The sequence below is a fragment of the Amblyomma maculatum genome, chromosome 1, assembly GCF_055883805.1.
Source record: "Amblyomma maculatum isolate TAMU_Amacu chromosome 1, ASM5588380v1, whole genome shotgun sequence".
NCBI classification, from domain to species: Eukaryota; Metazoa; Arthropoda; class Arachnida; order Ixodida; family Ixodidae; genus Amblyomma; species Amblyomma maculatum.
Window position 1 is genome coordinate 354,286,316 of NC_139344.1, and position 13,372 is coordinate 354,299,687.

The 13,372-nt window shown below is 45.0% G+C and overlaps 1 protein-coding gene across 2 annotated transcripts in view; it reads right to left on the reverse strand.

Moving 5' to 3' along the window:
- LOC146207833 (uncharacterized) overlaps window positions 1-13,327 on the reverse strand; it is a 59,096-nt gene extending 45,769 nt beyond the window's left edge. For both annotated transcript variants that reach the window (XM_084590775.1, XM_084590770.1), the window contains exons 1-6: window positions 13,083-13,327; window positions 9,979-10,016; window positions 9,884-9,918; window positions 6,646-6,770; window positions 4,278-4,358; window positions 1,740-1,819 (exon numbers count right to left, since the gene is read on the reverse strand). In XM_084590775.1, coding sequence (XP_084446901.1) covers window positions 1,740-1,819; window positions 4,278-4,358; window positions 6,646-6,770; window positions 9,884-9,918; window positions 9,979-10,016; window positions 13,083-13,136 — 413 coding nt within the window. In that variant the 5' untranslated portion in view covers window positions 13,137-13,327. The remainder of the gene's footprint in view (window positions 1-1,739; window positions 1,820-4,277; window positions 4,359-6,645; window positions 6,771-9,883; window positions 9,919-9,978; window positions 10,017-13,082) is intronic.
- Window positions 13,328-13,372: the final 45 nt, after the last annotated feature.

Below are 13,372 nucleotides of genomic sequence, written 5' to 3' on the forward strand. Positions count from 1 at the left end.
AAGAGAAGCTAAATATTATTGCCACTGCCAAAGAAATTGGCAACACAGCTGCAGCAAAACAACACGATGTCGACGAGTCGTCATTTGCGATTTAAGGAGAAAAAAAAAGAGGGTCTTGAAACACCGAAAACCGGGACAGGCGAGCGTTTCGTAGTTCGTGACTTATACTCCCCCCCACCTTCGAGACGCAGCTTGCCAAGTTCATTGAGGAGCAAAGGAGTTAAAGCCACGCTGTTTCAACAGAGATGGCTCAAATAGAAAGCCCTGAAGCTGGCCCGATAAATGAACATTCCACGCAAGTTTTGTGCAAGCCGTGGATGACTCAGTGTTTTATGACACATGAATTTTCAATGAGACGGCGAACAGCAATGTGACAGCGGCTTCCTGATGCTTACAAGGAAAAATTGTTGAGCTTTCAACTATCTGTCATCAGAATTCAAAAGGAGCACAGCTATTTGCTGTCTCAGGTGGGAAATGTCAATCAGACCCCAGTGTACTACTATGAGGTGCCGATGGACAAGACTACGGAAAAAAAGAGTTCCAAATCAGTCAGCACGCAAAAACGTCAAGCTGGGTTGCACAGTGATGTTATGTGCTTTGGCTGACGGGATGAAACTGCGCACATATGTAATATTCAAGTGCAAGACACTACTAGCGCACCACTGAATCATGTGCGCGGAAGAAAATACCTGAATGAACAGTGGCCTAGTCGGTGACTGGATCCGAGTAATCTGGGAACGAAGACCAGGTGCCTTGCTGGCACGCCGGTCAATGCTCGTGCTTGATTCCTACTGAGGCCACTGCGCTGATGCAGTGAAGGCTTGCTTCACTGAGACCGGCACTGACCTCGTGATACATGGCGGCATGACATCCATGCTACAGCCACTCGACGTGTGCATGAACAAGCCCTTCAAGGCATACGTGGCGGCTCTATGCCCAGTGGATGGCCGATGGCCTTTACGCCTTCATGCCGATGGGATACGCGCAAAGGCCCGGTATTCCAATGCTCTGCCAGTGGATAGTGGACGCGTGGAAAGCGATATTAGCCGACTTGGTGTGCAAGGGCTTCAAAAAATGTGCCATCAGTAACAGCTAGGACGGTTCCGAGAACGACTACAGGTTTGAGCGTGGCGATGAGGCCTCGGACGGTGGCAGTCGGCGACAATTGATTATCGGATAACCAGTGACGTTGTGGTGATCGTTTGAATACATGTTCTGAAAATGAAATGATCGCCAAGTGTGCAGTCGTGTCTTTCTAGTGCTAGTTTTCTTTTTCAGATAAACATGCAAGGTATACACAAGGATCTTTTTTTTTTTTTTTTTGCGGAGTTTAATGTTAAGGGTGAGGGTTATATGCAGTGACAGGTTATAGGCGAGTAAATATGGTATGTCACATCAAGCATCACATGGGTAATGAGGATAGTGCAATTGCCTTCACTTTCAGTTCTACTGCTGTCACCCTCTTTCAGACAAACTATCCACCAGACTATTCTGGGAGACGGGGCCATGCATCTGTCATACACCTGTCATCACACTTGCCGTCACATGCACAATATCAAATACCCAAAATTTGGCATAAATCAATTATTTACTCTTCAATTATTCAATCAGACATTTAAAAAATTTAGAATATTTTCAAACCTCGACTGAAAACACTTTCACAATGTTTTAGCATTTGAGTCGCAATAAACAATGTCCAATGCACAGAAAATATAATAAAAAAATACAAGTGGTCTCACTTGGCCTTGGCCTCTTCCTTGAGCCTCTCTATTTCTTTCTGCTGTTCCTGCAGGGCAAGAACGGTCTTCTCCAGCTTTGCCTGTATGCATAAAAAGGAACTGCTCATGAGTGCACAGTGGTATTCAGCAGTGCTTTGCCAGCCTTAAACCTATGATGCCTAGCCATATCGAAATCAACGAACAAAGGCCACAAACCTCCAGATGCACATCACTAACGGTCCCTTCCCTACAAAAATGTTAAAAAAACAGGGCAGATTAGTTGAGAAATGCATGATTACAGTATGCTTAATTTTGTTTAATTCTCACATCTGTAAAACATACAAATGGTAAAACCTAGGCTTGCCGACACCTAGCCAGCAGCAGGCTGCCAGCACGCCGATGAGTGGTGGCATGTCGTGTTAACGCATGTCCTTAGCATTGGTGTGCCATGATTTTACTTGCAGGTGGTCTAGGCTCTACGGTGAAGTACAGTCGCAAGTAAAAAAAATTAGTATGTGTAACGGATCACCGGAATGACAATGCATAGCGCTGCTGTTGATGAAGAGGTCGACACCGAGTGTACCGAGCCATTCCTATTCTTCAGTATCTGCGGGGTTAACGAACTGTTACAGACTAGCGAAATTTATTTTTGTCGACATAGAAGTAGCAAAAAAAGAAGCCATCATTGCTCCATAATGACTGAGCTAAAAAGGAATTCCACGTGCATGGTTAACTAAAGCCGGCACTTTGTTACTCAAGCGGTGGCAGGCTTGATGAAGGTTACATCATGCAGTAGCCCCCACCCCCTCACCCAGTGTTGAAAAAAATGGAAATGGCTCGATAGGCATGTCTGCAAACCATAGCGTCGCGTGGTAAGATATCACAGCTCTGGCCAACAGTCACTTGTGCTAGTCTTTACTCACGACTGTACCGGCTTGTTTTCACATCAAAAGCGTTAGAACGACTTGTGTAGTTTTTGCACACAGACTTATTTCAAAACAGCTCTTGGTTTGTGCCTACTTCACTTGCTGCTATCGCTTTTCTCTTCACTGGTAATTCAAAAAGGCTGGGGGAACGTGCTGTATCACATGCGCAGTGCTTTTTTTTTTTGCAATCAATTCCCTCCAATCACTTGTGGACCATACTGACTTTAGTTGTGAAAAAAAATATTTATTATTCTCCACGCTTCTCTAGCTTTTGAAAATTTTATTTGTATTAAGTTTAATGCAAGATGTGCCCCACCTAAGCAGCCGGTGCACTGCCATCATTTCCTTGTTCAGCTAGATTTGATAGTAAGGGAGTAATAGGGGAGTAAAATGCCGAGATAGCCCGTTTGGAGCAGTTTTGGCACAAAATGGAGCAATTAGGCAGCAGTTGCACCCACCCCTGAAAGGAGCTTTCACCTCTAGCAACACTGATAAGCTGAGCTGGAATATGACCCCAAAATTAAATTTACACCTTTGCTTTTCAGTGAGAGCTACTATACTGCGGCCCTCCTTTGAGTGGCTGTGTAACTGAAGCTTATTCACGGTTTTCCCCAAATGCTTTACCCACAGCCTAGTCCGTCCAGTAATATTTTTTTTTATTTCTTCTCTACAACCTTGCTCCTCACTTAGTGCATGAAACTTGCACCACCGTGCTACAATACGCATGTGCTGCCAAAGGCAGACATTAACTGGTTTCCAGAACACACCAAGCAGCGATCCCTCAAATGCAGCTAGTTTTTAGTGCATGGAAGGCAAGGCAGACCCCATGTCACCAAGAGCAATCAATCATATATTCACCTCTGTTACACTGGTATACATAGCAGCTGTCAGTGAACTCAGCAATGCATGCCATTACGTGATCAGTCATCACCATGTAGTTGGGGTCCATTTTTAGCACTGATGTAAATGCTGTACGCTGCATAATTGATTTATATGCAACTTTCAGTGAATATTCTAAATTACAACTGTAAAGAAGACTATCTCTCTCTCTGCTTCCCTCTCACATAGATGAACGGACAGACGAACAGGCGCACAATGTTGATACGAGGCCATCAAGTAGCAGAGGGGAAGACAGAGTCTGGAAAAGGCAGCTCGAGCTCTAAGTGCGCACGGCGGCTTGCAGCCGAAGAATCCTAGAAGACTTCATATTCGTTTATGTGGTCCCATGGTTGTCTTCTGCTTTATGATATCCTTGGTTCAGCTAGTATGACATGCTTGACTTTACCAGAATATGGTATTTACAATTTCCATACTAACGCTGCAACCCGTCTAGCCAAGAAATGACTGTGCTTTTCCATGGCAAGCACTGCTCAGCTTGCTACCGGGCAACCGCACAAACAGAAAATCATTGCTGCTGGCAAAAAGCAAATAAATATTGCAATGCTGTCAACCCTCACTGTATTGAGGCTGACAAGCTGTACTTCTCTATAACAATTATTTTCCCATATTGACAACCTGCTGTGTGACGTAACGAATCTATTGCTCTGGCATGAAGAACTACTGAGTTCCATTCTAACGACGTTTTATTACAGTGCGATCTCAGGTTCATGTTGAGAACTAGTTTAAACTGCACCTTCAGCTGCCTGAATTCCACCTCGGCCTCCTCATTGGCTTTGCGATCCTTCACCAGCTCCTCTCGCATGGTGGCAATTTCCTGAAAGGAAGACGAACAGGCATGTATAGCTACTAATTAAGTGGTCACAGAATCCACTGGTCACGTGAATGATCCCCAAAATACACACTCGTTTGCCAAATTTTTGCCACCACGGCGTGGATGTTGAGAAGCCATCTACCGCGATGAGCCAATATCGCGGTACTGATGCACAACGGCACAACCAATCCACACATTAGCCATAGCCTTGTTGGGTTCGTCACGGTGCACCTCGATAGCGCAGTAGAACACCAGCCACTTAACGCATGCGGGACATGACTGAATAATCCCGCATGAGCGAGGTGTATGCGCGAGCTGGCTCGCACTCATGATCAAGCTTGTGGGGTGAACAGATCGCCGCGTAGATTTTTTTTAGACAATAATAACTGATTATCACCCACTCAGCCTAAACACATTTTTTTCTTCACATTGGAGCTTGATACTTAGTACTACACTCTAGGCCCACAATGAAATGAGAGAAGGAAGATTGTAAGCAATGGCAGCTCCATTTTGTGAACTACACCAAGGGCCATGTGTAAGAAGGGAGATCACAGAACCATGCCACTCCAAATTATCATTCAAAAGTCTGCACATGCTTCTATCATAAAATTAGCCCTTTTTGACAGAGAAATCAGCATTAAATTAGGAGGTTCATTTCTTGTTCACGGTGAAATTAACATCCATGTCTAATAAAATTTTACAAAACATTGATGACTAAGATACACAAATTTATTATGCAGCAGTGCCTGTTATGCAATGAATACAGCATGCCACTCTCCACAAATGACACTTGCATTATCATGCAGTCTGAAAAGTCCCACGTAGTGCTCAGTGGAAGATGGTGCACAGAGTGAAACTGCCCTGCCTTGAACGTTTTTCCAGAGGTATGGATTGAGTCAGAAACTTTCAGCTTGGCAACAGTTCCACGACTCCAATTCCTGAAGTATACATCCTGTGGCGATCACGCCAGGCTAAATTCCTGCTCACATTAGGCAGCAATTACACATCTCCACACACTTGCAGAGAACTAGAACAGCGAGTGAAAATGCGCAATTACGACCTTAGTTGGTGCTTTGCAAACTTCATCTTTAAGGTGGAGTTTCCCGAGGCATCAGAAGCGAGAGAGCAACTGTCACGGTAAAGAGCACGCAACAACAACATATCACTTAAAGCTCCATAGCACTCAAAAATCACACTGACACGCACAAGTTAGCCTTAGCTTTCTGCATGCTCTGACAAGCATGTTGGGGAACATAGAACAGGCAGGTGCTCACCTGGTGAACCAACTTTTAAACACAGGAAAAATAAATTACTGCGAGCATTTCTCCGAAGGTGGCCTCAATCTCCTGTGACCTGTTAAGCTAGCATGCAATCACAAATAATGAACAGTTAACAGAGAACTCTTTAGCCTCCTGATCAGCCCAGATTCTGAACCTCAGCAGCTAGCTGAGGTGAAGGAGACATGAAAGTAGGAATGTGACGATTATATCGAGAAGAACAAATAGATGTGGAAAGGGGAGCATGGGGATTGCTACCATCTTTATTCGGTACAGCCAAAAGGCAAGTGCACGCATAACAGCGTTATCCTCAACACTGCACTGTGCTCATTCCGTCCAAGTTCACAGCGTGTGTGTGACACATGCACCACACTATTTGATGCTGCAGTGTGCCTATCCCCCCCCCCCCCCCCCTCTCGCCACACATTTCCAAGCCTCCGTTACACAAGTTCTCGCCATTTCCGCACTTGCTAATATGGTATCTGCCTGCTTAAGGCAATTGTGACAACTGTCCCAGTGCGGCCATAAAGAAGCTGGCCAGCAAAATTAGGCTCACAAGCTGAAAGTATTTTACGAAGCAATAATAAACGCATACAGTGGTGTCTTAAATCCCTTTTGTCGGTCAGCTTCTGTGACAGTAACACCCCTTCAGGTGCACACAAACAGTCAAAAGCTTATCTCGCAGAATGCAGGTGAAAACACCAAGTTTGAGCGCTGTCTTTGCACACATCCTTGAATAGGTGTCCATAGCCTGTTTTCGTGAGTACGCTTCATGCAGTGCACTACTAAGTTCCAAGCAATGCGCCTTGGACGCAAAGAAATTTCTTTCCATTGACCACGTTTGCAAACTTATTGACTGCATGCATGCTTCAGTAATACGGATCCAAGCAAACAGAAAATCTATTCGAGGCGTCTTTGAGCATGCACCAAAAATGTGCAACGTTCAGCATTACCTAAAGAGGGTCCTTAGTTATGCTGCAAGCTATTAGTAGCACGAGAGTTAGCTTACTAACCATCTCCAGAGACTCATTTTCTGCCAGCGCAACCTCAAGGTCCTCTTCGCTGCGACTGTTATCTGCATGCAGCGACATCACGAGTCTCCTCAGGGTGAGCATCCTCTTGGTGAGGTCGCTCCTTCCTGTAAGCAGGACAATACGGGTGCATGACAACCACCTTGGAGAGTGCAATGCGACCAGGCCCTTAAAGAGACAGAACGCCGACCAAATTTGTGTCGAGAGGTTATGGTGGTAATGAAAAGGTACTGCCCCATATTGTATAGAATAGCCAAGAAACAATGATTTATAATTTGTATTTGGCACTGAGAATCACATAAAACAATCCAAATTGACCTCTTTCACCAAACGCTGTAATCATCCCTGTAGTATCCCACGTGACCACATCTTGGAAAAACATAGCCGATTTTCTTAAATGCCGAGCATTCATTTTTTTTTAATTGCGAAAGCAATACTACTTTCACTTTCAAGCCTTTGCGGTGCGATGGCGGTGCACATGAAATGACCTTTCGCACGACCTCTGTGTGACGTCACACCTCAAAGCTGGGCGACCAACTCGCGCCGTCCGTGAGAGACGGCGGTGCGCATGAACGGCGACCTAACTCCTGCTCTCTCCGCCAGGAGTGCCACAGGTGTTACGACGTCACGCCTCAAAGCTGGGCGACCAATTCGCGCCGTCCGTGACAGAAGGCGGTGCGCATGAACGGCGGCCTAACTCCCGCTCTCTCCGCCAGGAGCGCCACAGGTGTTGTGACGTTATACAGCTGTATAAAGCGGCAACCGACTTGCGCCGTCCGTGAGAGACGGCAGTGTGCATGACTATGATGCCGCCTACTGCTAAGGATGCTTTCGCAACCTACCGGGCTTAACCAAGCTAAGCCTCTGCCAACTTTTTTTTTGCTTTCAGGAGTACTCATGTTTCATAATTTGCACCCTGTACAGAGTGCCCTTCAATAAAGAAACAATGCTTTATCAGCACCGTCTATGATGCACTTCTTTAAGTGTCTCATTTCATAGCACCACAGTGGCTTGAATTTCTTGGATGAAATGACGACCATGACCCAATGAAGCTTTCGTAGACGAGGTATACATTCCTGTGCCATAACAGGCACGTGTGTGCAAACCGAAACGAACACTACTAAGCACTAAAGATGTCTAATGAATGTCTGACGGGTGAAATTTAGTTTTCAGTACACCGCTTTTGCCGACGACAATCATCATCACTGTCCCTATTCACTGTTTCCTGCACCGGCCTAAGCAAAAGCAGGTACATGGACTGATGGAAGAATGCTCGGCAAAATTTTTCTAGACTGTTGTCAAAATCGTCACGAAATCGAACACTTCATATGAAAAGGTTTTTTTTTTTTTTTCTAATTTGTTCACAGGAAGGGAAAGGCGTAGTATCTGTCACACTTGCTATGTGGACACCTGAACCACGCCATAAGGGAAGAGATGAAGGTGAGAGTGAAAGTGGAAGGAGAGAAAGAGGAGCCGTAGTGGAGGGCTACGGAGTAATTTCGACCACCTAGGGATCTTTAACGTGCGCTGACATCGCACAGCACACGGACGCCACTTCGTTTCGCCTCCATCGAAACGCAGCCGCCGTGGTCGGATTCGAACCCGGGAACTCCAGACCGTAGTCTGGCATCTTACCACTGCACCACCCCGGCGGGCCGAGAAGGTGTGCAGTGCATTGAAAAAAAATTTGCTGACGAGTTTGCCACGCAGCGGCGAGCGGTGGTGGCAGGAGGGCATGCAGCAATCGAAGAACACGCATGGTCGCAGCCACGGAGGAAGAGGAGAAGGAAGACGCTCGCTGCCTCGGCTGCGAGCTGGTTACAAGGGACAACGCCGACATGAAACACAGGAATGGGCACCAAAGAGCTGCGCTCAAAAAATTGGATGCTAAAGCAAAGCCTGAATAAGGACAATAAAGCAGGGCCACTGTTTATTACAAAAAGTATGCTGCAGCATACTTCAACAAACAAGTCTGATATTCACCAAACTGCAGAAAAACAGCAAATCTCTCTTTAGTTGCAGTATCCACATTACAGGGGGTTAGCACACTGTGAAAACCACTATTATAGTAGAGCTTCGAGGGATAAACAATCGGGTGCAGACAGCCAATTTCCATCAGCGCTTCTGCACAGCGGACCACTCAAAGTCTAATGCGTCCAATACTAAAGCAGTTAAACGCTGCAGAACATTTTTACCTAGAATTTTTTAATTATAGGACTCACCTATATTTCATGCATTCTGAAAACTGTGACCAGCAAGCGCAATGCCAACTAGACACCAGCAAAAGTGGTGTATTAAAAACTCGCACAGCCCAAGCCACCAGACTGTAATCCCACAGTTTTAGTGCAGTGTCACATACGGAGAGAGGCTTCCGACAGAAGTGTGCGCTTTAGGGAGCATAAAAAAGAAAAGCTGAAAAAACACACACACACACACACACACACACACACACACACACACACACACACACACACAAAAGCTCCGCCTTTATTATTATGCTGCAACCCTGTACATGTCTTCCATCCATTGCTCCTCTTGCAGACCCTCGTTAGCTCTACTAGCTTAATTACAGATCGTTTAATCCGTGCCTCAATTATCACACATACCTCACTAGCATAAAGTCGTAAGCTTCCACATTATGCGAAAGACTACTTAGCACAAATATAAAGCTCCACCTTAACCAAGTCATACGAATGAGACTTGGTGACCTGGAAGTAGCGTGTGCGACACTGGATCCAAGGGTCCCAGTAGGTTCAGCTTCCATCTCAAAGGAGCTCCTCGAGTTGGAAGATGCTGTGTGTTATGTAGTCCTGTGTTGTCAGACAACCCACTGACAATCAATGCCCGCACATGTCATCTACCACCTTCCAGAGACATGTTATTTTTTGCACCCAATGCCAATGCCAAAAAATGGCATTTTATAAAGAGGCCCTCCCTGATATGCTAATATGATTTCTGAAAGAAAAGAACATTTACGATATATTTTATCATGACACTGTCCCAAGGCAGGATGCCTCAGTAATGGCTGTTTCCTCAATATTGCAGTGCTCCATTCCTACAACATGAGACAAAATCTTCCCATTTCCATCATAACCTTATGACCCCTCTAGGTCAGCTGTCAGTCCCTTAAAAATTTTGCGCCCTTCTTATGCTCTCAACACCCCCCTGCAGACCTTGTCAAAATTGCTGTAAAGGAGAAAAGAAAGAAAAGTTCACATACTTTGAGCTCCACACCTGAGCATGTCTTCTCGACAGCTGCAAGTAAGGCAACATTGAGTCAGCAACATGATTTTCAAGTATCCTAAACATGCTTACTCTAGCTTGTGCAGAACGTCGAGGATATGTCCCTTGTCCTGTTAAGAGAAGAGAATAAGGCACTGGTTGGTTTACATCCTTACAGGTAAAAATAGTACAACTTTTGCCAACTATCTTCATACAACAGCTGCAATGACACTTTTCGAACAAACTGCTGCCCTAGAAGGACGAAAAACTTCCACCAACTTTGGAAGAAGAAATTGTCACTTCAAAGTGTTTTTTATAAACAGAGGAGAGCTCCATACAGCTTGTAAGTGCAGACTGTGAGGGTAATGATGACAATCTGGTTCATATCTGGTCCTACACTCAAAGCCCCCTATTTATTTATTCTTTTAATAAAGTTCACTCACCCACTTTAACGCAAACAAACATCATGCCAAAATCTGGGTGATAAAATACTGTTTGCTCCACTTGCATTGAAATCCATGCCTGCCATCTGTCACTGCATCATCAATTTTATGCTTTGAACGAATATGCACCAAAAACTCCATTTGACGCTAGGTCACCTCTTACTAAATCCCATGAGAAAGTAAAATACTTCTTTTAGGCCATGCAACTTTCATTAAGCTGACATGGCTGTTGGACATTTCTTGATGCTTAATTTCAATTTTTAAACTGCACCACAAACAAAAATAACCTCAACAGCATGATCAGTGATGGCACAAAAGTGATTCGAGGTAGGAGGGTCAATCTTTTACTTTTGCTAGCAGGCGTACAAGGCTTTAAATATATAAGTATCTGATATGAGATGGACATGGTATGGAAATTGGCACATTTATAAATGAGGGCTTAAAAAACGCAATACACGATCTCCCATTGGTGTCTAGGTTGGTTGGTGTGTTGATCAGTGTCCAACTCTCAATAGGCAAAGTTTCTTTCAACACAGGGACACCACTAAGGTATCTTTGTTAACAAATCTTCCAGAAATCAGTCAGCCTTGGTTCAACACAAGGACAGCGCTAAATGCATCATAGGCTGGTACTGCGAATACCACAGGGTTTTTAAAAGAACACCCTGATGTAACAGTAGGTACCAGATGATGCTGTTGAAAAGTGCACGCATGGTCATGACACCGGTGCCACAGGTACGAGACAGGACATTTGCTCGTTTAACAACATAATAAACACTATTTCGTAAAAAAAATTACAGGGTCTCTTAGATGTCGCTTAAGAGGAGAATGGCCTACCCTTCTGCTCCTATCATTTGCCTCTTATCGGCATTCGTTACAGTGCTATGAATAGTTATAACTGGTTCATAAGAAAGGAAGGGCACAGTATCTCTCACACTTTCTCCAGCAAGTGTGAGTTTAGAAGGTGCACCATCGCTTCTGTTGCGTGGCGTTCCTTGGTGCGCATTCAAGTGTGGGATTCCAGATAGCAGGAGTGCTAGACAAGTACACACATCGCGGAATCTCACTGAATATGACAGATGTTGCGCACAACTCTCACGTACGAGATTTTGTTCCATGAGCCTAGAGAGGGTTTTGCCTTAAAAACAAAAAACAAAATATGGAATTTCGTTCCATGAGTCTCAAAAGGCTTTTGCCTTTAAACAAGTATTAATTTTTTGGTGCATTTATTAGGCAGGACAAAATTTATACACTGTGAAAAACCAAAACTTTGCCAGATGTTAGTAATAGGGGCACTGCATTCCTATCCAAAGTCATTTTGTTTTATTCCTGCACCAAGCTAGGAAAAGATCATGCCTACAGTGGAAACCAACTTGGAACAAATATGCTTGCCACTCATCATTGTGGGGTTATCATTGCATGTATTAAAAAAAGTAATCTGATTCCAGTTAAGTTTCTTCGACCTGTACACATGCGGCCTCTTCAACACTTTTGAGAACCACTGGAAGTGTTTAATGAACACAAGCTCGTTCATATTGCCATAAGGACTCCTCGCAATAGCCGTGAGGTTGCATGACCTGCCGCGTTTCCACAGAGATTCCTGCGCGTCCACTGCTCTAATCCCCAGGCCTCAGTGCAAGAGATAGCTCTGTTGCAGCACGCGGAGGCGAGCGTGCGAAGCCGTGCGCATACAGCACGGACTAAAACGCGTTCGCGGCTTAGTGTGTCGAGACCGCAGTGCAACTCGGAAGCTTCAGGTACAGCGTATCTTATGAGGCTACAGGATGATGCAGGTAGTTGAGCTTGAGCAGTTTTGAGAACATTTCGAAAAAAAAAAAAAAAAGATGAAGGGGGTTCGAGTACGTCTTGAACATAGCTATACAAGCAAAAGCTTTGTTAAGAATAATTTAGCAAGGTTGTAGCCGGTTTGAATAAAGGGGGCACTCAAGATTCACCTTAAGAGTAGACGACCGCAGAGTAGAATAGAGACCACCGAGAAGAGGCACAGCTAGCTGTCTTACTTTTCGATGGACACCAACACTTAATTTGTAAATTGGTTTACAGGAAAGAAAAGCAGGCGCAGTATCTGTCACAGCTCTCGGTGGACACGAGCCGCGCGTAAAGGTAGAGTTTCGAGGTCAAAGGTTATTGAGGCAAACCGAGACGAAATCATAAGTTGCACCCTGAGTAGCCCTGCAAACCCGCGCGCGATTCGGGCAAGATGGTTACATGAAACCAGCCCTTCTGTGTCATAGTACCTCTTCCAGTGCGTACGCGCAGTTTTCACGTAACTATATCAGGCGCTCCCAGGCGTTCAATGACAGACACAGATATGTGCTGTGTTCAGTTGCATCTTACTACTGAGCGTTCAATAACGGACGCATGTGTTAAAAATATGAACCATCCCTGTCACTTGGCAGTGCCTTATATACTTTAAAAGACAGAACCACAGAAGCTGCAACAGCTCGGGAACTAGACTTCGCGTGGTTCAAACTTCGGACCTTCGGCAATCGCGCGTGACAAAGTTCGGGAAAACGAACGTGAAACGCCAGCGAACGCTACCGCGCTCTCCTCAGACGTTCCACGTAAAACGTATTATATAAAAAAAAAAAAAAAATGCTTTGTTTATATAACTGGCGTCGAATATGCGAAGTTGAGTACAATCTTGCAGATCATTTTAAGCAACTCGTAAATGTTATGACCAGTAACATCCACCGGAGAGAACCGACCGCACAGAGAACGCGTTTGTGCTTACCTCTTGCCATGCTTCAAAAATGACGCACTGTTCGCACGTGCAACGGGCCTCCATGGTAAAGGGAAACGCGCACTAAGGGCACAGTCTTCCGGACGTCAAGCAATGATTAAAACGACGGGTTTTGGTGAACGCAGCACTTTGGCGTAGCAGCAAAATGCACAGCCGCCGACCCGCCCATTTGCTTCAACTACAACTAGCTAGTGGTAGTAAGTAGTACCGCTTCCCCGCTTCCACGCGCCCAGCCACCACTCTGCGCCTGCGCTGCATACAATTATGATGATGATGATGAT